The sequence below is a fragment of the Diabrotica virgifera genome, chromosome 9, assembly GCF_917563875.1.
Source record: "Diabrotica virgifera virgifera chromosome 9, PGI_DIABVI_V3a".
Classification (NCBI taxonomy): Eukaryota; Metazoa; Arthropoda; class Insecta; order Coleoptera; family Chrysomelidae; genus Diabrotica; species Diabrotica virgifera.
Window position 1 is genome coordinate 181,244,508 of NC_065451.1, and position 26,833 is coordinate 181,271,340.

At 31.9% G+C, this 26,833-nt stretch overlaps 1 protein-coding gene across 1 annotated transcript in view; it reads right to left on the bottom strand.

Moving 5' to 3' along the window:
- Positions 1-26,833, bottom strand: part of LOC126891865 (choline transporter-like protein 1) — a 224,822-nt gene that overhangs the window by 167,768 nt on the left and 30,221 nt on the right. The window contains exon 2 of the mRNA XM_050661191.1: positions 26,711-26,754. Within this exon, the coding sequence (XP_050517148.1) occupies positions 26,711-26,754 (44 nt within the window). The remainder of the gene's footprint in view (positions 1-26,710; positions 26,755-26,833) is intronic.

Here is a 26,833-nt window from a genome sequence, read left to right on the forward strand (position 1 = left end):
CGGATACAATTAGCGTCTCTTTGCAAAGACAATGACGTCGACTTTGCAAAGTAACAAGACACTTACTCAACACACACACACTACACATGACACTAGGTACCTAACTGTTCAAAATTACCGTACCTACCATGCCAATGGCCATTAGTTGTCGAGGCATTAGCTAAATAAAAAAAAATATTAAAAACGGTATAATTTGACTTAAACTTTCAAATGCTGTCAGCAGAATTGATATTTTATTTTTTAATCAAAAGTTATTCTCGTTCAAAAATTGCAATTTTTCGATTTTTTGAATGTTCCACGGCGTTTATCTCGAAAACTATGCATCCTACGAAAAAACTTGTAAGAACATTTTTTGTTTAGAATTACCCAAGAAATACAAAAAAATGCTTTTGCAAAAAATCGATGTTATGTAATTCCTCAAGTTCTTTGTTTATAACAATCTTATCGACATCCGGATCAACTGTTACCCAAAAAATTCGTGTTCTACGGGTCAAAATACATAAAAAACTTGGGTAAGTCCATCTAAATAAAGGAGCTCGTAGCACCCCTTCCTGGACACAGCACTAATTTGTTTATAAGCCAAAAAATTGTTTATAACTTTAAAACATTGCTGAGGTTGCTTAAATAATCCGATTTCAATCCTGTAAAGTGCATTAGATAGGTGGAGTGCTTCTTTATATGTAAAAAAATTGACAAATCTTTGTATGTTCCAGTTTTTGTTGTGTAAGATTTTAAAAATTTTAAATTTTTTAAAAAAGTTTAGTTTGCAAAATTATTATGCAAAATCTAATAAGTCAATTTTATGAAATTTGGTGTATGGTTTTAGCATATTACAAAAATGTTTTAAGCGAATTAGGAAGGTTCCAAGTGTAACCTAAGTGATGGAAAAACATTGAATAAGGACAGGCTTGTTTTGCCCCCTTATTTTATATTTATTGCTATTTTGCAGCAGTGGTGTTAAATTAAGACATTTTTAACACATCGTATCTGACAGAAAATTTAATTATCTTTGTTTTATTTCTATACGACTTTGTTCCAAAATGAATCGTTTTAAAGTGATAAGCAAAGAAAGTAGAAAAAAAAGCGAAATTTTTTGAAATTTTTAAATATTTTATCTTTTTTATTAATAAAAAATCCAGGAGGAAAATAAACTTCCTGTAGCTGGCTGTATACCATAAATCACAAAAATACCAAGTTTCTTGTAAAAGGTATATATTAAAATACCCTAAATAAGGGTCACAATACAAAACGTTTTCGGATTAAGGAATCCATCATCAGTGTTTAAAAGCCCTAAAATTAAGTATAACCTAATTAAATGAGATAAAAGTTAAAATTGACAGAGGTTTTCAAGAACAAGAGGTCATACTTACAAAATTTGCATGCCTGAGCCACCAAAATGTATCGGGTAAAAACCCTTTAAATGTAAATAATAAGGAAGTTTTACATAAATTTTATATAAATATGTAAAACTTCCTTATTATTTACATTTAAAGGGTTTTTACCCGATACATTTTGGTGGCTCAGGCATGCAAATTTTGTAAGTATGACCTCTTGTTCTTGAAAACCTCTGTCAATTTTAACTTTTATCTCATTTAATTAGGTTATACTTAATTTTAGGGCTTTTAAACACTGATGATGGATTCCTTAATCCGAAAACGTTTTGTATTGTGACCCTTATTTAGGGTATTTTAATATATACCTTTTACAAGAAACTTGGTATTTTTTTATTAATGTTCCAGGCAGATTTGAGAAGGAGCATAAGTCAATTATTATTAACGGAGTTATCACCTAACTTTATCCGCAAAAATCCGAATGCCACCTCTCACATCCACCTAAAAACAGATTCTTCCTAGTCTATAATTGTATTCATTCGATTACATTAAATTGAAAATGTATAATTTTTGGTAATATTGATTACCAAGGATTGACATTGATTGATAATTAACAAGCTGAGAATGCGAGCATTATTATAAAGATAATTCTTACGATCATAAATATTCTTACGATTAGCAAACATCATTTCTATATTAATAGGTATGTCCAAAAAGTTTTGGCACAAAATATTTATTGAATCATTGATGGATTCGACCGTTACTTGATGGAAGTTCATTTTATCTAACAATAAAACACTGAAAACCTTTGTTTTCTATACTTCCACAAAATTTATTACAACTAAGTGACTACAGCTGTTTCGGCAGAGTGCCTTTCTCAAGTGATATAGTTTACAATGTGTTTGCCTTTTTAGGTCTTTCAACTGAAGAGGTTGAGGAGTGGGGAGCTGTTTGTCTCGAGTTGGTCATTCAGAATTATATCTGTATTTTTCAATTTATTAATTTCCATAGATTTTAAAAAAGATAGCTTAAGGCCTTTATTTTGGATATGCAGAATTTGAAACTCTTCATTGAAAGAATGATTATGATCTAGAAGGTGAAGTGCGTATGTAGAAGTGTCTGTTTTTCTATTGTTGAAAGCCCTTTTGTGTTCTGCTATCCGTTTGCCAAAAGTTCTGCCAGTTTGACCGATGTCCGAAGTTTTCGGACAGTCACCACAAGTTAGTTTGTACATACCACTCTGTAGTTGCTTGCTCTTTCGGCTTTTATTGTTCTTAATATATTTACTTAAGTTGTTAGTTCTGAAGGCTGGTGTTATTCCTTTCTTTTTTATGTATCTGGCTATTTTTGTTGTTATCTTGCCAGTATATGTGAGAGAGCAGAAGGTACTGGGTTCTTTCTGTGGTGGTGGATACACTAATTTCAGGGCTTTCTTATGGAGTTTTTGGTTTAAAATTTTGTTAACTGTTTGTTCGTTATAGCCGTTCGTTATATGGAAATTAATAAATTGAAAAATACAGATATAATTCTGAATGACCAACTCGAGACAAACAGCTCCCCACTCCTCAACCTCTTCAGTTGAAAGACCTAAAAAGGCAAACACATTGTAAACTATATCACTTGAGAAAGGCACTCTGCCGAAACAGTTGTAGTCACTTAGTTGTAATAAATTTTGTGGAAGTATAGAAAACAAACGTTTTCAGTGTTTTATTGTTAGAATTTATTGAATCTCTTTGTTAATGAAGAAATTTATTTAAACACTAACTAGCGCTATCATAAATTACAACTCAATGCTTAAGTAAACTCTACTAACAAATTATGTGGAGTGGTTCCAATCTTCTCTACTAGACGTAAATTTCTACGAATGTCTTTCATGAGTTCCTGGACGGGTTTCAGATCAATTTCTCTTAGTTATTGTAAATTCGCTGTCTTAACTGTTCTTCAAAAAAATCGTCAAAAATCCTCTATTGAGCGAGCCTGCGCCTGCGGCAAGTTTGGAGGATTATCGTTTTTGGGAACAAAGGGTATTTGGTGTTGTAGAAGCCAGTTTTGGGTATCTCTTGAGTAATAGTATGATGCTAGATCTGAAGAAATGGCGCTTGAGAGTATTTGGGTCACTTACGTCTCTTTCGATATTTAAGACCATTCCTCCTCAATTTCAACGATATCGTACTCTTAGAAGATCTGTATTGACGAGCCAATCTTCTAGTTTCCCTTCCAGGCTGGTTTTTTGCTGTTCTGACTTCTGTGCAGTAAATTCACGTGATCATTCACATTTTGGTAGATTTAGCGATGGTATTCCCATTCCCTACTTGTACTCCGTTATTTTCTATAAATGGTTCTGCGTGAATTGTTTTCGTTCTGAATTATTCGACAAATTTCAACTTTCAGTGCTTGCCCAACCAACTTGTAGATACTTTTTCTTATTTGTATTTTAGACTACATTTTAAAGCGAAAACTTCAAAATAAATAAATCATAACTGTCAGTAGACAATGTAACCAATCTATTGTTTGCAAAGGCAACTTAATATTATTTTGTTTTTGTTAAAATTAAAGCCAATGAATTTTGTGCCAAAACTTTTAGGACATACGTTACTATATTTGTATGCAATATATAACCTGAATGTACATTATACAGTTGAGTCCGCGAGTCTTTACCCGTGCGTCATTAAACCCGGCGAGATAAAACACATATTTTTTATTTAGCATCATTCTCTTCCACGCATGAAATTAATGACAAACCAGCTGCCGCCTGTTATTAAGTAAAAACACATGTTATTTTTATGAACGATTTAGACTCAGTGCATTGAAAAGAGATAGATACAAAGAAAGACGATTGGGGATGTCTTCACATATTTTAAGTACAATTTATGACGTTTTGGTTTGTTTACTTTTGTGGCTGTCAGTTTGTTGAATTTTTTGCTGTTATTTTGTCGAATTTTTGCATTTTGAAATTTTTTATAGTATACAAACAGTTGTTTTCACAACTAATTTTATATTGGAGTTAGAAATTTTGTAATAAGTTTATGATATTTTACGATAAATTTTGACAACGTACAAAGCTAACCTCATTGTTGACACAGTTGAATGCTTGTGTTTAAGGTACCGCCAAAGTGAATAAAATAACAAAAAGAAAATATGTTATTGAATTCTCTTATAAATTGTTTATTTATTTATTAATCAATGATAATAAAATGATTTATTAAGCTACTTCAAATGTAGCTGTAATTATGCACCAAAATTTTAAAGCAAAATTTAAATTTGACATTCTATTTATTTGATAACGTCAAATTTTATACTATAACCCGTGATCGGAATAATACCCACTTTCTGTCACTTGCGTTTAGTAAATTTCCGACTTATTTCGTATGCTTTAAATGATGACGCACGGGTAAAGACTCGCGAACTCAACTGTACATTAAGTATTATGTTTATATGGGATTAGCCCCAGTTTGGTTGTACTAAAAATTACATTATTACCTAAAAAATATTGACGTTGACCTAAAAACTGTGGCTAATCCCACATAAACATTATCTTAAACATACCACAACAGTTTCAAAACTTCTGAATTTACTAATCCGTTGCAAGATAATTCGGATAGAATTCCCCAGATTAAAAGAATGGGCCGATATCAAGCACAAAATGACTGTACTCCCTTAATGCTGTAACGAATAGTCACCCTTAGTCTTTCGTTACATTAGGTTCAATTTTATTAAAATAAATTAAATCAAAATTAAAATTAAATTAAAACTAAGATTAAATCCGAAATATCTTGCAACGAATAGTATATAATTATAATTCTGTAAGTCGAAAATTCGATTTTTCGACTTTGAGGTCGATTATCTCGAAGATGGAACAAAGTTTTCGTTGAAAAACCTGACAGGTTTAACCATAGATGTAGTACCTAATAATGTACCTACTAGATGTAAAACTGGAGCACAATAACACTAGTCAACAAAAAAACAAAAAAAAATTGCGACTGATGTTAAGATAGCTGTACCGGGGAGTTTAAAGCGTCCTGAATGCGAATTCAACACTAAAATTTTCCACCACGCATAGATTTTGAATTATCTTCTTCTTAAGGTGCCGTGCATTTATGCGTAGGGGTCCACGCATACATTGTCTTGTCAGGTGAAATGTTAGATGTTGAGTTATAGAATGTATCAAATATTGCTGTTTATTATAAAAATTCTTCTATACTATATACACATAAGTTCAGAACTAGAAACAAAAACTATGGTAAGTCTTTTTTACACAATTTTCTGCCTATCCCAATTTTCCCATAACACTATGTGGATTAATACAAACACACATTTTATCCTGCATAGTAAAAAACTAGGAGAGCTCCTGGTTATGGTTCCTAAATATTGTAAGTTTTACTGGTTTTACTTTTTCCATTTAAAAAAATCCATTATTGTAATGTAGAACCTAGAGTTAAGCATGTTCTTTGGGCAAGTGAAGGTCTCGAACTAAATCATGTAATTCGGCTTGTTGGATGCAATAAGGTGCTTTTTCGTCGCTTTCGGGAAAATAAGAATCATTCTTTTCTGATACATCATCGGGTTTACTTTTATCGCCATACATTTCTAAATCTTCTTCCTAATTTGCCGGGGGTCCTGGAACTGGTAAATCTTCTCCATGGAAAACCGGTTTTATTGCTGAGATAATATCTGGATATTCAATTTTATGCTTGCCTTTCCTTGAAAACCCAGACACTTTGTCATACAGAAGTAACAGTCGTTAAAACAGTTTAGAATTAATAAGTTTAAATGGGTAGGTTTACTGATTAAGGATTACCTTTGGTTTATTCTTTATTTAAATGTTAATGTGTTATACGTAGACATTAGATATCCCAGTGTTGTCAAAGTATGCACAATTTTTAGGAAAAACGTTAGTCTGATAACATCACTCACCGCTATATTACAAATGACTGTTTTAAAAAAATTTTAGTAAAATCCTCTAACTCAAAAATCGTAACTCATTTTTTTTTGAAAAATCATAACTCAAAAATCTTACGTGTTAGAAACTTTTTATCATCATATTCATATTCAGAGAGCAAAAATTAACAAAAAACAGCATTTTGAATTCCAGTCGCAAATTGGTTGTAAACTAGTGATAATAGGTGAAGCAGATTTTTTTGGACAAAAATAAAAGGCCAAATAAATGTAAACCATATTTGAAATTTCACTTGATTCCCGTGACAAAATTTTGTGTGAATGGTTTTAAGTAAGATAATCTGGCCGAAAATAATCATTTTTACTATTATGTATACAAGTATATTTTTAAATCATATCTAATTAGATAAGAGATAGTTTTTATAATACCTATAGATTATATACATTGGTTAAGCTTTGGGTTTGTGGGTTTGTGGTTTAGATTAGAATAATAATTGAACCAAGAAATCGAAAAATGATTAGTCACACTTTTTCAAAATGTCACTTTTTGGTGCCATTTTATGGATTGAAGCATTTTACATGTTGTATGTGTGAAGGATAACATCCTCATATACCACAAGTCAACATAAGAGGCTAAAAAATTGGAAGTCTCTTTTGAAAATCGCATGAGTACTGGACTTCTGTCCATTTTTAATGAAACGGTCTTAAAGTTCTAATTAATGCACTTGTGTTTTTGTGTCCTTTTTGAAATGACGGATTCAATTGTATAAAAATGATGGTTCGATCATGCAGTGTATTAGCGTTGATTGATAAATAGGTATACCAGGTAAAGTCGGGTCCATCGATATTTCGCCCGTCGGCAAATTCAAAGAGATAATATTTGTATGTTATGAAATTCGAGTAAACCGATGTCCCTTTATCTAGGCACATGCCGGTATTTTTACAACCCGGTTACTCATCGTAAATCAATCAGTTTAGCACTTAAAAATTTATACTTGGGGATTAGTACAGTTAAAATTGTTAGACAATTATACTATTAAGCAATATAATTGAAACTTTTTTCTACCTTGAAGGACAAAAAAGCGAGTTCATTAGCGGAACGTAATTCAAAATTATTCTGCAAATTACATTTGATACAATATTTGATTAAAATATCTCATTTTTGATGGTAAAAAATATATTAAATACATATATTAATTTGTCTGGACTAAAGGTGGTAAAAGATGGTCTGGAGTTATATTTTTGTTTGAATTTGCCGACGGGCGATAGATAGATGGTGTCAACTTTACCTATATTTATCAATCAACGGTATTAGGTTATACTGTACTACAAGAAATGACAAGACAGAACATGTTTTTCGGTGAGCATTAAAAACTTATTAATTTAAAGTCTGTTTAACATCTTTAATATTTTGAATTGAGATGACATCCTATTACCCTCTAAAAGTGGCGGCAGTGGTTAATTGGCTTAACAAGCTAGAGGGTGAAGAAGGAAACGAATATTCTTTGAAGATAATGAAATAGAAACTGACATAGATGTGCTTCCGGAAGAGTTGAACATTGTGTTGGTACGGTACGAGATAAGAAATCTAAATTAGAGGATTGTATTATTTTTTATATACCTGGATTTATTAATAGGAAAATTGTTCGCAAACTAACATGTTGAGATTGTATTGAATTAATCATTAATCCATGATAAAAATCATAAAGAAAGCTAACGCAAGCTACTTGTATTCTGTCAAGTTTAATGTTTAAATTTTTGCCCCCTTATTTTTATGCCGAAAATAGCAACCTCTAGATTATTTAACCTTCTGATGACCAACCTTTTTTTGTTACACGGATGCAAGGGCGGATCCAGGACCGATTTTCGGGAGGGGCCATGAATTCTTTTGGGGATATTTTTCTGGGGAAATTTTTTAAAAATAGAGTTAGAATGGTGCGTTTAAGGCACTTTTCATATACTACTTTAAAAGTCATAAAGACATTTGCGTCACAAACGTCAAGCAACTTTGTTACTTCATCTGGTAATAGGATAATGTTTGTCTGTGTATCACCAATGTCCATGATAGGTGAAAACTTTTCAACTACTTTCTTCAAATATTTTAATAAATCCACTTCTTTTTCTCCTTGGGAATCAGTTAGGAGTGTGGGAATAATGCCCCTAGCCACAAACATTCCAATGAGGTGATATGTAATCTTGACGTTAAATTGATAAAAACATTGTCTAGAAGAGGTATGTAAATTGAATGTCTGTAATATTCTTCTGGTCCACCTGAATGATTGGCTCTCTTAGTCTGTCTAACCACAAATCTAGGTAACTTCACTTTAACATCCAATTCGTCTGCTAAATCTTTAACTTCGGTAAAGATCTTACTAAAACTTTCTTCGTAGTTGGATCTTCTGTCTTTCAAAGTCGGCATGGTATCTATTGGAAACAGCCTTAGTCTCCAGGTTAGCATCAAGCGATTTTGTTTGTAGAAGTCGTCTTAATGGCAATATTAATTTTAGTTTGTCAATCAGTGACATCATTGATACTAGAAACTCAGATGTGCATAAATAATGTTGATGCAAGTGTAGCAGTCTTGAGATCTTTTCATGTTGAGATAGATGTTAGTGCTTAAATTATGTAAAATGCCAGATTTGAACTGGATTAAGCTTTCATGGCGCTCAGCCCATCTTGTTTCACATAAACTTGTTAAATTTTGTCCGAGTTTCAGTTTTAAAACTTCATTTCTCTTGGCTGACATGTTAAAAATGATATTACTGACTTAATTGTTCCCACTGTGTTTCTGATGGACGATACATTAATAGAAGTTGAAATGAAGTTGTTGAAAATATAAGTAATTCAAGCAAGGACATCTTACTCCATTTGTTGCGATCTTTTTTATTTCTGTTACTGCACCGACCGCTTCAGAGCTCATTACTCTACAACTGTAAGTTTTACTAATTATTTTTGTTCTCAGAAGCATCAATCAACTTGACAAAAGTCTTCACGAATGTTGTTATTGTATATGTATCTCAAATTTAGCGAAAGATTTTTCACGTGGGATACGTCGGTCATCTGTAAAATATGACACAGTAATAATTTGCACTTTGAACCTAATTATATAGTATATGTTTGAAACTAAAGACATTTGGACTGCAAATATATAAATTTATATTTTTCTCGGAGGGGGCCATGGCCCCCTCCCTGGATCCGCCCTTGCACGGATGACCAACGGTGGTAAAAAATGACCCCAAGTCAAAAATGACAATTGACAAAAAAATTAAGTTGTTTTAAGAAATGTAATAATGTATTCGTAATTTTAATGTTACTATTGTATCAATAAATTGTAAATAAACATTAGTAAAATATATTTTTAATTACAACTGAACAAAAACAGGAATCATCATTCTGAACTTAGAACTAAAGAAATTTTCAAATATACGCTAATTACGTCGCCACAGGTTTCGCAAACATTTTATTTTAATACAGTACAACCTGCCATATCCGGACCTGTCATATCCGGACCTCCCCATATCCGGACGGTTCTGCGCCGTCCGGATCTACCGAAATCTACCGAGAAAGGCAGTCCTGCTGTTGGACAAGCAACGCACTAAAAGAAGGCGAAATAATGTATTATAGAATCTGTAAAACGTGTCTATCGACGAAAGTTATTGACGGCGTTGATTACTGGAATGTATGAAGGAGAGAACGTTTCAGAGACTATAAAAGAAGTAGTGGTCTTGATATCCGTATTTTTTCATATCCGGATCGGTCTGTCGCCACATTGATCCGGATATGACAGGTTTGACTGTATTGAAATGTTTCTTACATACAATTCCATATAATAGACGGTATTTACTTAATATAAAATTGGAATATGGAAGGCAAGGGAGTTCGTCTTTGACCCCAAATTCAGAGAATATTTTTTTTTGTAAAATATAGGGAATTTTTTTTTACAAAATATGAGGGTATCTAGAATGATATTAAAGCCAAATAAAAAAATAATGACTTTAAAATTGAAAATATTTCTGAATTTATTAAATAAAAACATGCATTGGGGTCCAAATTTACCCCCTTGGTCATCCGAGGGTTAAAAGAATTGTGTGAATGCCATAAATATTTTATGTGGTTGTCACGTCCGCATCCGTCCCGTATAAAAATCGTTTGTGTATGTTATAAATGGAATAACATTACATATTACTAACAAGTGCAACTTAATACGCAACATAAATTAAACGAAATCTGAGACAAAAATGACCTAAAGGCACGCGACGCAATCCATATGAGTGATAATTTTAAAAGAAATCCCACGGAACGTTGACATGGCAGGCACACAGGGTTGGCATATAATTTCCCCATCTTATAAAACCCAGCGGGTTTTTTCGGGTTTTTTCAATTGATAAAACCCACTATTATTGGGTTTTTTGGGGTTTTTTCAAAAATAGCAAATTTTCAGTTCAATGAACGTCATATACATATATTTATTTCTGAATAAAAACTAGCATAAATACCATGAAGTAAGTAGTAGGTGAATACAAAACGAGAGAAACTGAAACTAAACTAATAAAACACTTATTTTAAACATGGTATAAAGACAAATAAAAAAATAAACAAGTTTCTTGTTAAACAAAGCATCAGCAAAGCATATTAGTTATCAGGAAAATCAGAATCTGTATTTTTGTCACATTCCCAATTCCCATTCGTTATTCGTTAGACTCGGTCGAGTACGAGGACTCGGTTCTTAGATGATTATATATTTTTACCAAGTTTGCAGCTCTATCGGCACCTAATCTGTTGCGAAGCTTAGTCCATATTAATCCATATGAAGAAAAAATCCGCTCAATAGATGCAGAGGTTTGTGCTCTAAATAAATCCCGGAAGAAATATCGGTGATTCCCCATTATCCGGCTGTTGGCGTGGAGGCAAATGACGTAGTGCAGGTGCTGATGCACTGATGGCCAGTGATGCCAAATGTATTTATTTATGTCAAGTTGCTTTATTTTGTAAGCATATTTTGTTATTTTATTATTTTTGCAATAAAATTCATAATTTTTATAAAACTTTTGATAAGAGCAGAAACTATATATCAAATCTAAATAAAAAACTGAAAATCCCCAAAAAAACCCGAAAAAAACCTAAAAAACCCAAAAAAACCCGTCGGGTTGGGCTTTTTAAAAAAAACCCGGGTTTTTTCCAACCCTGCAGGCACAGTGAAATTAGGGGAGCGCATATAGATTTTCACTTCCGAAAAAATCACAAGATAGAACTTTTTGTAATTTTATTAAGAAATGTTTAATAAACAACATATCAAAAAGTTCTACTCGAGAAGTGGGTGCTTCATTTTTTATTAAACAAATGAACTACGAAATTAGATGTTTTTTAAATAACTCCGAAAACATAAATTTTAGAAAAAAACTGACTTTACCATTGAAAAATTCAGAAAATTTTACAATAAAAATCTTATATAAAGAATTTTTTAAAATTAAATATGTATCTTCTATAATTTTTTAATTATAACGCTAAAGTCACCCTTCTCACAAACATTGGCGCACTGTAAACTAGCGTACGGCGAAGTGCCCGGTTGAGTTATTTTAATGTAATTCTTTAACTAATGGATCAAATGAAATTTTACAAATTGAACCTAAAAGAAAAATAATTAAGCTATCTTATATCTTATGGTTATAATAAAAATTAATAAAATGTATGGGCATAAGTACGGTGGGGGCGGAAAGTGAGCCTTACATGAATTTTGTTTAAAAATGATTTAAAAATGTGTAACTAATACATTTTTTCTTATAAGACCCTCAATTTTGCACAACTGACCTTTTAAGCATCGTACTAAATGATGTTTCATTCAAAAAAATTTCAAAAATATAATTCAAATGATATGACGTCTTGAAAAATGTAATTTTTGAAATTTCGTAGTTTTATAGAATTACTACCACTTTTAAGACGGTATTACTCAAGTTTGAACAGATCTATTACAGTTTTATAAGTGCTTTTTTAAAGCTTAGGATGTAATCTTTAAAATGCACTAAATTATTTTACTTTAGAAATAAAATAGACTATTTCTTTTTGAGAAAATTAAGAAAGATAACAAAAATGTAATACAAAAACCGAAAATTACCAGCTAAAAAAAATGTTTATATAAAGTGATCCAAACTTTTTTCTGGAAAACTTACCTAAAATACATTTAATAATAAACTTCAACAATAATAAATGTTTAGCAAAAAATTTTTTAGCTCTTATACAGTATGTCTGCGTAACTTGGAACCTTTGCGGTTACGTGGAAGAGCGCTTCTTAGCTGGTGTTTCTAGGAACATCATCTAAGAGCGAACGTCGCCTTTTGCTTTATTATAATTATTACTGTTTGTCTAGTTTGTATTTTTTTTTTTTGAAAAAAAGCAATAAAGTCATTATTATTATTATTATTGATAACTTTTTTATTATCAGTTTTACGAAAAAAAGTTATTCTTTATAAAATACTCTGCATCGTATATAATCTAATATGCAATCATCAAATATCAAATTTAATGAATTTTAAACGAGGTATGTCAAAAAATATGAATTTCATTCAAGAGTAAACTATCGTTAAATTTCACAATATCGAAAATTGTTATTAAGAAAAGTTGTCTGGAATTAAAAAATTTGTTTTAGTGTTCAATTATATCCTTCTAATTAAAATATTGTGAATAATAAAGGCACTTAACTCTTAAGAAAAATTCATATTTTTTACATACCTCGTATAAAATTAAAAAAGTTTAATATCTGATGGTTGTATCTTAGATTTTAGACCAGGGAGAGCATTTTATGAAGAATAAGTTTTTTTCGTAAAAGTGATAGTAAGGTAGTTACCATAATTGTAATAAAATGATGATGAGTATCCGCAATTTGAGAAAAAATTGAATTTTTTTTTCGATTAGAATGATGTAACTGTATATTTAAACATAGTTTTTAATTTCAAACAACTTTTCAAAATAGCAATATTTGATATTCTGGAATATAAAGGTACTTTACTCTTTAAAGAAATTCATATTTTTGACATAGCTCGTATAAAATTGATAAAATTTGATATCTGTTGGTTGAGTTTCAGATTTTTGACTATCCGGAGCATTTTATGAAGAATAACTTTTCTTTCGTAAATTGATAATAAAAAAGTTTTCCATGTGGTTCCTAGCTACGCAGACATACTGTATAAGAGCTTCTGTATAAGAATTTTCAAATTGCAATACCATATTCGAATTCAGCATAATCAAAAACAAAATAGAAACATATTTGATCGAAGTAAAATGATGAATTTAACGATATTTTTTAAATTAGTTATACAAAACAATTGTTACTGTTTAAACAATTAATAAACAATTAGCGGCCAAATCTGCGAGTAGAACTTTTTACTTTAACATGTATATAAACTAACAAAAAAAGTTTTAGAAAAATATAAGCTTGTTTGAATTTTTCCGAAACCATGCATGTTTTCGTTCTAATTGCATTCCCCTAAATAGAAAAATGTTACAGGAAAAGATAAAAACTGACGAAGGGATAGAACGCAACGTAAAATAGCGAAATTTCTCTCTAAATTTGTTATTTATAATCACTAATACCAAGCCCTAATTTATTGCCTCTGTACCCTATTTTTATTGTTCCTGGGGAATGTGGATTTTCTCCGATAAATTGTCGGTAAAATGACACAGTTCAAAGAAATTTAACTAAAGGTGCTAAAGCGTCCCCGTTTCGACTGAGCTGGAGCTGATACGATCAGTGCCGTGGTAATTTTACAATGTAGTGGTCTAACTACGTTATGTTAAGATTTTTAATAAACTGCCACACTGGCAGTTTACCTGTATGTTATGGGGCCTTACATTACATTTTTGGCGCATTTTTTTGCTATTGCAAATTTGTCTAGATTAGTTAGATATAGCCTCCCCTATTGTAAAAATCACGAGCCGCCACTGCCATCCATTGGGAGACGGCACTTAAAGAAGAAGATATAAATCACATTTATTAAGCCGTTCTCGGTTACACGTTGATATTTAGTCCATTCTTTCACGGTTTTTGCTTTAAATTTTAAAGAACCGCTTGGATTGACATGAAATTTGACATACGCATAGATAACATGTTGAAGAAAAAAAGTGATATGTTGCCGATGTGTGCTTTTGCCCTGGGGGTGAGTTTCACCCCATCTCGGGGGTGAAAAATTATATGTTCAAGATAAGTCCCGAAATGGATAAACTGACTAATTTTAAGTAACTTTTGTTCTACAGAGCTTTTTCGCCAAGTCAACACTTTTCGAGTTATTTGCGAGTGAATATGTTCATTTTTTAACAAAATAACCACATTTTTAGACGGTTTTTGCAAATAACTCAAAAAGTAAGCATTTTGTCGAAAAACCGTTCTTAGCAAAAATATAGCCTATAAAAAAGTAAAAAAAATGGTGTAAGCGTTAGGTCTCTGGATCTCGTAGAACCAGAGTTATAGCCAATGAAAAATAGATTCATATTTACCAAATTTCAAATAGAATTTTTCGACGTGAAATATCCAAAAAAGTAAGCACTTTCTGGGGAAAACTCATTATAACATTTTTAAAGTATTTAAAAAAAGATTTATTTATCTTTTTACAAAAAAATTCTAGCATTAAATTTAAGCAAGTTACGCTCAAAATAAAGTTGGTCCCTTTTGTTTTTGCAAAAAAAATCGGGAAGACCACCCCCTAATTAGCAACTTAAATGAAATTAATCGTTACTGCTCCACAAATTATTTTACTTATGTTGTTTTATATGATCTAAAAGTTTCATCGATTCAAAGTGCTTATTTTTGAAAAAATTTGGTTTCAAAGTAAAATTTTTAAAAATTTAAATTTTGAAAAATATGCTTTTTTTCAAAATAACTTAAAAATTGTTAGAGATACCAGAAATCTCGAAAAATAAAAAAATTCAGATTTGCTTTTCTGAGTATCATGTATTTTTTGTTTTTCTGTTAAACAAAAATTGATTAAGATTTGGTGTTTCTAAATTTGCATACATTCGTGATCAGTGACTGCTTCAACCCCTTTTAACTACAGCCCTTTCAATAATAAGGACTTTGAACCGATGAAACTTACAGATCATATAAACAATATATACACGAGTCAAGAAACTTGTGAAGTCGTAACGATTAAGTTCATTTAAGATACTAATTAGGCGGTGATTTTCTCGATTTTTTTACCAAAAACAAAAGGGACTAACTTTATTTTGAGCGTAACTTGTTTAATTTTGATGCTAGAATTTTTTTTATAAAACAAAAATGAATGGTTTCGCTATTTTTTAAACACTTTAAATAAGTTGTAATGAGTTCTCCCCGAAATGTGCTTCATTTTTGGTTATTTCACGTTAAAGTATTCCATTTGGAATTTGACGAATATGAACCTTTTTTTTTCATTAGCTATAACTCTACTTCTACTAGGTGTAGAGACGAGATATATACACCATTTTTTTTTAATATTTTACAGGCTATATTTTTGCTAAGAATGTTTTTTCGACAAAATACTTACTATTTGAGTTATTTGCGAAAAACCGTCTAAAAGCGTGGTTATTTTGTTGAAAAAATGAACATATTCACTACCAAATAACTCGAAAAGTATTGACTTAGTGAAAAAACTCTATAGAACAAAAGTTACTTAAAATTAGCCAGTTTATCCATTTCCTGACTTTCTTTGGAAGAATATTTTTTTACCCCCAAAAGGGGGTGAAAACCACCCCCAGGGCAAAAGCACATATCGACACAATATCACTTTTTTTCTTTGACTTATTAGCTATGTGTATGCCAAATTTCATGTCAATCCAAGCGGTTCTTTAAAATTTAGAGATTTTGCAATACTTTACCGTTAAAGAACGGACTAATTGCTTTTAAGAAAGTTGTGACACTCGCACAATCAATTCTAACTAATTTTATTTCCTAATTCAAGTATTTCTGAATCACAGGATTAACCATCAGCAACATATATGTTATAATTTATGACACCTTTATACCGAAATTGTGAAAATTAACACAATCGTTTTTAGGTTTTTCTGTTTATTTCACAATAAATTGATACCTTCCCTGTTAGTCTGGGCTGATTATCGGAGAATAGGCCATTTTTGGGAAAAGTTATTTACCAGCAATTTTATTGCTGGAATCGAATCTTATGATTGTATATATTAATAATATAGATATGCAAAGTCAGCAGATAGTGTGCTACTTTTTTTATAAACAAAATGGCGCCCGAAAATCGTGTTTTTTTCAATTTTTGCTCTATAACTCCAAAGATTTTAACTTTAGATCAAAAACACCCAAATAAAAATTCACCGCAATTAAATTCTGCATAGCGACTTGTTTTTTCCGATTTAATTCGACGAAAACTTTCCCCGAAAAAAGCGGGTTTTTCCAACAAAATCTTTAATTTTCAACTAAACTTTTAGATAAGTTGTTGTCAATCAATTATTAAATAACTTGGTAACGTAAAAGCCATTTCCGTATATATTATAATTTCAGAAGCCGATGGAAATTGAATGAACAGTTTAGCAACAATTGAAATGTTAATTAAAAATTTACGGTCGCTATAATAACGACAATAATTATGATGCATAAGAAAAACTATGATTTTTTCATAAAAAGACACTATACATATCTAATGTACTTTACACAATTGAAATTGGACTATTTAAGCGGCCTCAGGAATATTTTTTTAAAATTATAAACAATTTTTTGGTTTATAAAGAAATAGAATATCTCGGGAAATATTAAACTAAATTAAATTATGAAAACGGTATTCGAAAGACATCGGCAGGACGCTTCTTTTAAAAGAAAAAACGTTTAATCATGACGAGTGGTTCCTGAGATACAACCGGTCAAAGTTGACCGGAATTTACGGCAAAGATATAAACAATAGGATCATAATTTTCAAACCATCACCTTTTTATTTTTGTCCCTTTTCTCCACACCAAGTTTCATATCTTTAAAATCCTCATAACATATATTATTATAATAAAAACTATCCATAATACGTGTGAAAATTGCCAAAAATAGCAAAATTCCAATCAAAAATTAGGTTGGAGAAAATGTAACCCTAAAGTTCAAAATCGGTATACGTTAACAAAATGCATTTTCTCGGCTTCCCATGGAGCAATTTCCTTCATTCTTTTTTTGTTCCCAAGTAACTCGAGTAGAGCCATCGAACTAACGCATTATTAAATGTCAAACTTGCTTTTGTTTTGTTTTAATAAATTAATTTATTTATTATAACACAATATTTTAATTTGTTTAAATAAAAATTGTTTAAAGAATTATACAGCTTTCAAATGAGAATATTTATGTTTTTAACTTTAAAAGGTACACTTGTAGTAAGTTTATCTAAAAAAAGCCTACAACTGGAAAAATATGTAATTTTCTGTTCTTATAAATAAATTAATCTATTATAACAAAACAAAAGCAAGTCTGACATTTAATAATGCGTTAGTTCGATGGCTCTACTCGAGTTATTGGGGAACAAAAAAAGAATGAAGGAAATTGCTCCATGGGAAGCCGAGAAAATGCATTTTGTTAACGTATACCGATTTTGAACTTTAGGGTTACATTTTCTCCAACCTAATTTTATGAGGATTTTAAATATATGAAAATTGGTGTGGAGAAAAGGGACAAAAATAAATAGGTGATGGTTTGAAAATTATGATCCTATTGTTTATATCTTTGCCGTTAATTCCGGTCAACTTTGACCGGTTGTATCTCAGGAACCACTCGTCATAATTAAACGTTTTTTCCTTTAAAAGAAGCGTCCTGCCGCTGTCTTTCGAATACCGATTTCACAATTTAATTTAGTTTAATATTTCCCGAGATATTCTATTTGTTTATAAACCAAAAAATTGTTTATAATTTTAAAATATTCCCGAGGCCTTATTATAGCGACCGTAAATTTTTAATTAACATTTTAATTGTTGCTAAACTGTTCATTCAATTTCCATAGACTTCTGGAATTATAATATATACGGAAAGGGCTTTTACGTTACCAAGTTATTTAATTATTGATTAACAACTACTTATCTAAAACTTTAGTTGAAAATTAAAGATTTTGTTGGAAAAACTCGCTTTTTCCGGAAGTTTTCGTCGAAGTAAATCGGAAAAAACACGTCTCTATGCAGAATTTAATTGCGGTGAATTTTTATTTGGGTGTTTTTGGTCTAAAGTTAAAATATTTGGAGTTATAGAGCAAAAATTGAAAAAAAACACGATTTTCGGGCGCCATTTTGTTTATAAAAAAAGTAGCACACTATCTGCGGACTTTGCATATCTATATTATTAATACATACAATAATAAGATTCGATCCCAGCAATAAAATTGCTGGTAAATAACTTTTGCTTGTATTTTGCTAATTAGCCCAGAGTATGTTTCCCTGTACATACCTTGTATATCTTTTGTTTGACTAATACTTATCTTGTTTATTTACTTTTGATACGGGCAAATTAAGCAAATATTAAGACTTGACATTAATAAATGGACAAACCTGATAACCAGTACAGATTATACATTTCCTCCGAGTTATCAATACTCGAACAGCAATAAATAAGGTGATAAATCTTTAATAATCCTTTTCTCCAAACAAATATCTAAATATGACGTGTTTTTCTCTTGAAAATGCAATGTAAAAGTCTGATAACAATTTCTATTTTCTGTTTAGCAATTTGTTAGTCAGAAGATAACCTAAAGCACTATTAGGCACCACTTCATAACAACATAATTAGCCCAGTCGGGATAGCATTTGACCTTGCATTAGGAGCTGCCCCAAACTTTATTTTTCTAATCTTTAGGGAGGGTCAATATTAGTATAAATTTAAAATCTCGACTGAATTCCACCATTGCGTTAGCCACCATCTTGATTTTAAACGAGAACCGTTTTTGCTCAATATCTCCGCCATTTTCAATTTTCTGACAAAAAGTGTAAAAACTGAAATTGTTGAAAATGCGATTTTCTATAATTTCATTTATTATAATTTTTTTAGTGCGGTCGATATTTTCCGAGTTATGAGGGGAAAATAGTGACAGTTGTAGCATAATTATGGAATTATTGAATTATCTCGTTTATTATTAGTTTTACAACAAATATTTACCTATACAAAAATGAAGAGAATTAAATTTTGTACAATTTTGATGCCGTACATTTTTTTGATAAAATCAATATTTAAGGTAGTACGTATATGGTAAAAGTGCGAGCGTAAGACCCGATTGATTTTGTAGCAATTGTTTTTGTTCAATATCTCCGCCATTTTCAACTTTTCGACAAAAAGTGTAGAACTGAAATTGTTGCAATTACGATTTACTACAATTTTTCGAGAGAACCAGTGGCGGGTCTACAAGGGGGGGAAATGGGAAAATTCCCCCCAACAGGGTCCAAAATTTAAAAAAAAAATTGTTGGAACATCACGATATATTAGCTGACATAAAACTTAAAATATCGACAGACAAATAACCAATAAAACCCGCTAGTTAATAAAATTAAGTGAACTTAATGTATATAATGTCTTTTTATGTCTTTTGTATACTTAGTTTGGTTGATGTTTCATTGGAAGTTTCAAAAATTGTATAAAATATAATTCTCTTTATTTTTGTTTATGTACAATTATGTCGTAAAGTTAATAATAAATGAGACAATTCAATAATTATGCTTCCCCTCCGCTTCCATTATTTTCCCCCTTAACTCGGAGAATATTGATCGTATAAAAAAATTGTGCCAAAGAAATTGTAGGAAATTGCATTTCCAACAATTTTCTTTCCCGCCATTTATGTCGAAAAGTTGAAAATGGCGGAGATATTAAGCAACAACAGTTCTCATTTAAAATCAATATGGCGGCTAATGCAACGGCGGAATTCAGTCGAGATTTTAAATTTACACTACTATTGATCTCTCCTAAAGGATATAATTATAAAATTTGGGGCAGCTCGGATACAAAATTCAATTCAATAATTATGCTCCCCCACCACTTTTTACTATTTACCCATGTAACTCGGAAAATATCAACCTCATGAAAAAAATTGTTAAAAAAAATTGTAGGAAATTATATTTTGAACAATTTTAGTTGAAAATGGCGTAGATATTGAACAAAAACCATTGCTATAAAATCAATCCATTACCGCATACGTACTACCTTAAATATTAATTTTAGCAAAAAAATGAAAGAGATCAAAATTGTGTAGAATTTAATTCTCTTTATTTTTGTACAGATACATATTTGTTGTAAAACTAATAATAAACGAGATAATTCAATAATTCAATAATTATGCTCCAACTGTCACTATTTTCCCCTCATAACTGGGAAAATATCGACCGCACGAAAAAAATTATAATAAACTAAATTATAGAAAATCGCATTTTCAACAATTTCAGTTTCTACACTTTTTGTCAAAAAATTGTAAATGGCGGAGATATTGAGCAAAAACGGTTCTCGTTTAAAATCAAGATGGCGGCTAACGCAACGGTGGAATTCAGTCGAGATTTTAAATTTATACTACTATTGACCCTCCCTAAAGATTAGAAAAATAAAATTTGGGGCAGCTCCTAATGCAAGGTTAGGCCTGTTATTCGTCAACCCGACTGGACTAAATAATTATATTGAAATTTGGTTATCTATATAAATAATAAAAATGAATGTTTGTCTGTATATTATAACTTGTGCAAGAATCCGGAAAGGTTTCCGAGTTTGTACAAACAACCTATTGAAAAGGGACATTTTTTATATTCGGATAAAAAACAGTTTGGACAAATTGTTTTTTCTTAATTTTATATGATGTTGAATCAAGAGATATACACGACCACGGCACAACTGAACAAGTGCATAGGGTGGTAGAAAAGATACAATCAGCTTTCCAGGAAAAGAGCTATTGCAATGCCATTTTCCTGGATGTCAAGCATTTGACAAGGTCTGGTATCCAGGTTTGTTATTCAAACTAAAATAAGAAATCTCTCAGCCGCTATATACAATACTAAAATCATACCTCGAAAAAAGGCTATTTTATGCAAGATACGAAGAAAGTGTGTAATTATTGGACAACTCTACACAACTAAATAGAATTAGAACTCATCTTGACTCAAGTGTCTTAAGAGGAAATAAGTGACTTAGTTTTAGTTTAGATATTAGTAATATACCTACTAGGAGTTGATAGTCATTGGACTAAAACTCTTCGTACTATAGTCTAATAGCTAGAACCGAAAAATCATCGTTATAAGTAATATGGAGTTTGGCATGTGAAATGTGTCTATTGTATATTGATAATTATGACCCCTTTCAGGCTGACACCTCAGTGGATACAGGAAGTAGCAATAAGGGATGAAAGGGGAAAGTTAGTGCAGTCATTAAAGGTTTTCACCTCCTATTTTGTTAAACCTCCATCGATTTGCATGAAAATTGGTAAATAGTTGGAGCATACCTCAAGAAACAAAACTCATTTGGTGCCAACTTGCACTTTTGCCCTGGGGGTGGATACCACCCGTTGTCGGTGATGAAAACTATTTTATTAAAAATAACCCCACAAATCGATAGAGGGGAAAATTTTAAGTAAAATTTGCTATATCATGTTATTAAAATAAATCAACATTTTTTGAGTTATTAAAGATCAAAGATTTGAATTTTTCGTGAAAAAAATGCATGGTGTAAAGCGGTTTTTCATAAATAACTCAAAAACTACAAGTTTTATCAAAAAAGTTATAATTATCAAAATTGAAGATAATAAAAAATAAAATAGGTTTCTTATTTGAAAATCCTTTAAGAATTAATTGAAAGTGAGTTATAGGTGATTTAAGGCAAGCGTCCACAGACCCGCATCGTACGCATCGGACGCATCGTACGCAACGGATTTTAGTTTGCCTTGTACAGAAACTTATGTAACCGCGTCCACTGATCCGCATCGTACGGATGGCATTATCGGCAATCATTGTAAGGCAAACTAAAATCCGTTGCGTACGATGCGGGTCTGTGGACGCTTGGCTTTAATGTATATTGTTTTCGGCTAGTACTCAAATCTAAGTATTCAAGCTTAAATAACGGGAAAGCGATACATTTTATAAACTATATTTACTAAAATCTTGTCAAAGTATTCAGTGTACTCAGAATATGGATCAAATGAGCTCACAAATGAACATCGTTGTATTGTTTGCTTTCGTTTGTTTAGGTTTGTGTTTGCGTGTTTTTAATAATTTAGATGTGTAGGTACTGTGCACTGTGCATATATATATTTCATGTTATTTCAATTATAACGGAGTTTATCTGTAAGTATACCGTATTTTATTAATTTTTACCATATTCTCCGGCTAACCCGGATTTTCGATAACCCGGATCGGCCGCGGTCCCGATTAATCCGAGTTATCGAGGTTCCACTGTAATTGCATTCCATAAGTGGTTTCCATACTTTTCAAAATTTCACCCTGTATTATTCATAATAAATTAATACACCATATAAATATGATGTAGGTAATTGAAATCAGGTTGTTAAACAGCTTTTTAAAATATAAAAATATACAGGGTGTTCCATTAAATATAAAGCTGATGCGTGAATCACCCATCATAAACATTTAAATTGATGTTTAAAAATTTTTTAAAACAAGGACAGAAATAATTTTATTCCATAAGTGCCTTCCACCCTATATATTTTCAAACTTTGAATTCATTTATTGCAATAGTTGATCACTTTGTACAAATCGACCTGATCGTTATAAAGCCGAATGTACAACTGGACTAAACTAGATTTCGGCTATTAACCTAAAAACAGGACTCAACGTCAATTTTGTGATGGGGGAATAACGGGGGCAAGTGCAGGATAACTATAACTTAAGGACAACGGCGGAATCCTGTCTCCCGAGTTGGAAAATCGATACATAAGCGAATATTTATTGCGTCGTAGTAGTAATTTTCCCTTTTTTTTTAAAGTTCAGTTAAAGTCATAGCGATAAAGGGACTTATACTATTATGTACTGGTATTTTTAGCTATTATCGGAATGGAATAAACAAAGAGTAATTTTTTATCCTTTATAATTTTATAATTTTCCCTTTCGTCAATTAGTCAGCGTATAGAAGGTGTTCTGTTCATTTATTACTGTAACTATTTTCAGTCTTCAACTCTTATTCAATTTTCGGTAAAAAACTCGCTGAGAATAAGTCATCCAATCCAAGATATCCTATTTTATTCATACAGTGGAAAAAAATTCAAGATGCCTCGAATGACAACTAGCGTTGTCCTTTACGATGACAGAATCTTTTGGACTAAAATGGGTCAATTTTTGGAAGCAATCTTAAAATGCAACGACATTCGTCTCATTATAGCATGACTGACTGTATGACGGCTCTTAACCGGCACACTGTCAATGATTATTTAGCCAAAAACCAGGTCAGTCATCGAACAACCACCCTTTCCGCCAGATTTAAGACTCTGTGACTTTTACCTGTTCTTAAAAATCAAATAATCTTTGAAACTAACACGCCTCAAGTAATTTCTTCAGCCTTCAGTAATCCAACTTTGGACATAGGCCTCCCCCAACTCAATTAAGTGTTGTCTATTTTGCGCTACCTGTTTCGAGTTGTGTCCTCCAAACTTCTTTATGTCATCGGCCCATCTCATTTGTGGCCTTCCTCTACTTCTTCTTCCTAACCACGGTCTCCATTGTTGTATTTCGTGATTCCATCTTTTATCCTTCAGTCGGGCATTGTGTCCTGCGAAGCTCCATTTTAATTTGGCAGCATGTTCTCCTGCGTCTTTTACTTTGGTTTTGCTTCTAATCCATGTATTTGTTTTTTTGTCTATGAGCCTCACCCCGAGCATTGATCTTTCCATCGCTCTCTGTGCCTTTACTATTTTATCCATACTGGCCTTGGTGAGTGTCCACGTCTGCGAACCATACGTAAGTATAGGGAGGATACACTGATCGTAAACTATGGTTCTCAAATATTGTTCTATTTTAGTGTTTTTCAAGATCCAACTCAGTTTTCCAAATCCTGACCACGCTAACCTTATTCTTCTAGTAATTTTGGCAGTTTGATTTTCTTTGTTAACTTTCATTATCATCTGTCCCAGGTAGAGTAGATGTATTCGCTTACTGTTTCTAAATCTATGTCATTCAACGTTATTTTTGTAATGTTCGGTGTGTTCGTCATTACTTTTGTTTTTTCCAAGTTCATCTTAAGACCTACTTTTTCCGAAGCTTGAAATAGTTGCGTCATCATGGTCTGTAATTCTTCGAAACTTGTAGCGAATATTACAATGTCGTCAGCATATCTCAAATGACTCAGTTTTCTTCCATTAACATTTATTCCTTTATCTACCCAGCTAATGTCTTTGAACACGTCTTCAAGTCCCAGTGTGAACAGCTTTGGTGAAATAACGTCTCCCTGACGAACTCCTCTGTTGATTCATATAGCTTTGGTTTTCTCATCTGTTTGTATTTTCATTGTAGCTTTCTTAAAAATATTATGTATGAGCATTCTGTATCGAGAATCTATCCTGCAGTTGTTCATAGCTCTCTCTCTATTGCCTAAAGTTCTATGGAGTCGAATGCCTTTTCATAATCAACGAAGCCAATGTAGAAGTTCAAGTGATATTCATTGGCTTTCTCTATTAGCGTTCTGACTGTAAGAAGATGATCCGCTGTACTGTAACCCTTTCGGAATCCTGCCTGCTCTACCGGTTGATAGCTATCAAGCTTCGACGATAGCCTATTAGTTATTACTCTCATAAACACAATAAACAGTTTGTACATTTGGGACAACAGGGAAATTGGCCTATAGTTCTTCAGACCTCCCCTATCTCCTTTTTTGAAGAGAATTATTGTCAAGCTTTCTTTCCAATCATCTGGGACTTCTCTTTTGTGAAGGCATTTGTTGAAAAGATTTTTCAATTCTTCGAGAATAATTTCACTCCCCTCCTTTAACATTTCGGCAAGTATTCCATCTGGGCCCGGAGACTTATTGTTCTTTAGTTGTGCCATAGCTTGTTTTATTTCGAAGGATTCTATATTAGGGAGTACTTGAGTTGACATTTATTATCTTTTTCTTAAGATTTTCCTTTGCAATGTTATCTGGGTCTTTGTTTGAGGAATATAAATCACGGTAAAATGTTTGTGTAACTTTTAGGATTTTGTTCTTTTCTCTTGTTTCTTTTCCATCTTTATCTTTTAATGAGACTATTAGAGGCTTTCCTATGTTTGGTCTTAAGCATTTTAGGCCTCGATTCTTTTCTATAATTTTTTCTACCTTGTTTTCATTGTAGATCCTTAAGTCTTCCTTTACTCCCTTCTTTATTTGTTTTTTCAATTCTTTGAAACCGTCGGTGTTTCGCTTTCCTTCGCTTAGAAATAGGCGTCTCTTTTCCATCAACCGTTTTGTTCCAATGCTTATTTTGTCTTCTTTACTTTTCGTATTCTTTGCCACAGTCAGGCCTGCTTTCAAGAGCTTTCGTTGCATTTCTCTATTAATTGTGTTTATGTCGGTATTTTCTTGTTGATAATATCCTACAAATTCTTCTCTTAAGACTTCTCTGTACTCATCTCCCTTCTGTCGGATTTTAGTTTGATCTATCTGATTATAATTATGTGGCCTGTTTCTATGGGGTTTGGTCTGTTTAAAAACAATCCTTGCTCTTAAAAGACGATGATCGCTGCCAGTTGTGAATTGATTGAGAGCAGTTATGTCTTCAAAAATGTCTTTGTTCCCACATAAGATGTAATCGATCTCGTTTTTCGTCTTTTTATCGGGAGATATCCACGTCCATTTTCGGTTTGCTTGTTTTTTGAAATATGTGTTCATGGCATATAAATTTTGTTGTTCTAAGAAGTTATATAATTTTTCTCCTCTTGCATTTCGTGTGCCATAATCATGCATCCCTATTTTAGTTTCAGTATTTTCTTCTTTTTTACCTAATTTTGCGTTGAAATCTTCCATAATTATAGTATATCTTGCATCATTTTCATCTAATGTTGTTATCAGATCTTCGTAGAACATTTCAACTTCCTCTTCCTCTTCCTCAAGTCATTAGATTATGTAAAACATCGGCCACGTTAGTCACCAGCCTGTCCAAAGTTTTGCAAGCAATCTTAGAAAGCAACAGCATCCGTCTTATTATAGCACGGCTCTCAACGCACACACTGTCAAGGTCTATTTAGCCAAAAACCAGGTCACAGGCACGGACACCCACCCTGTCAGCCAGATTTAGCACTATGTGACTTTTACCTGTTCCCTAAAAATCAAATCTTCTTTTAAAAGTAACACGCCTCACGTCACCAGATAGTGTCAAACATCGGCCAAGGTAGTCACCCGCCTGTCGGAAGATGATTTACAGCACTGCTTCGCCCAGTGGAAGGTTGGGATGAAGCGGTGTAAGGGAAGTGAAAGGAAAGTATATTGAAGAAGAAAAGTGAAAAGTTATATTGCTGAATAAAGATGTGACACCAACTGTTTCGGAACTTTTTAACCAGAACTCTTGATAACCAACATAAAAACTTGTACTCACCTCTTCTGGTTGGACAGCTCTACTAAAGCTCTCTCCCATGGCGCCTGAAACAAATAAAAATAAAATAAAATAAGAATAAACATTTTCATCTACAATTCGATAGTGTTTTCACAAAATTGAAGT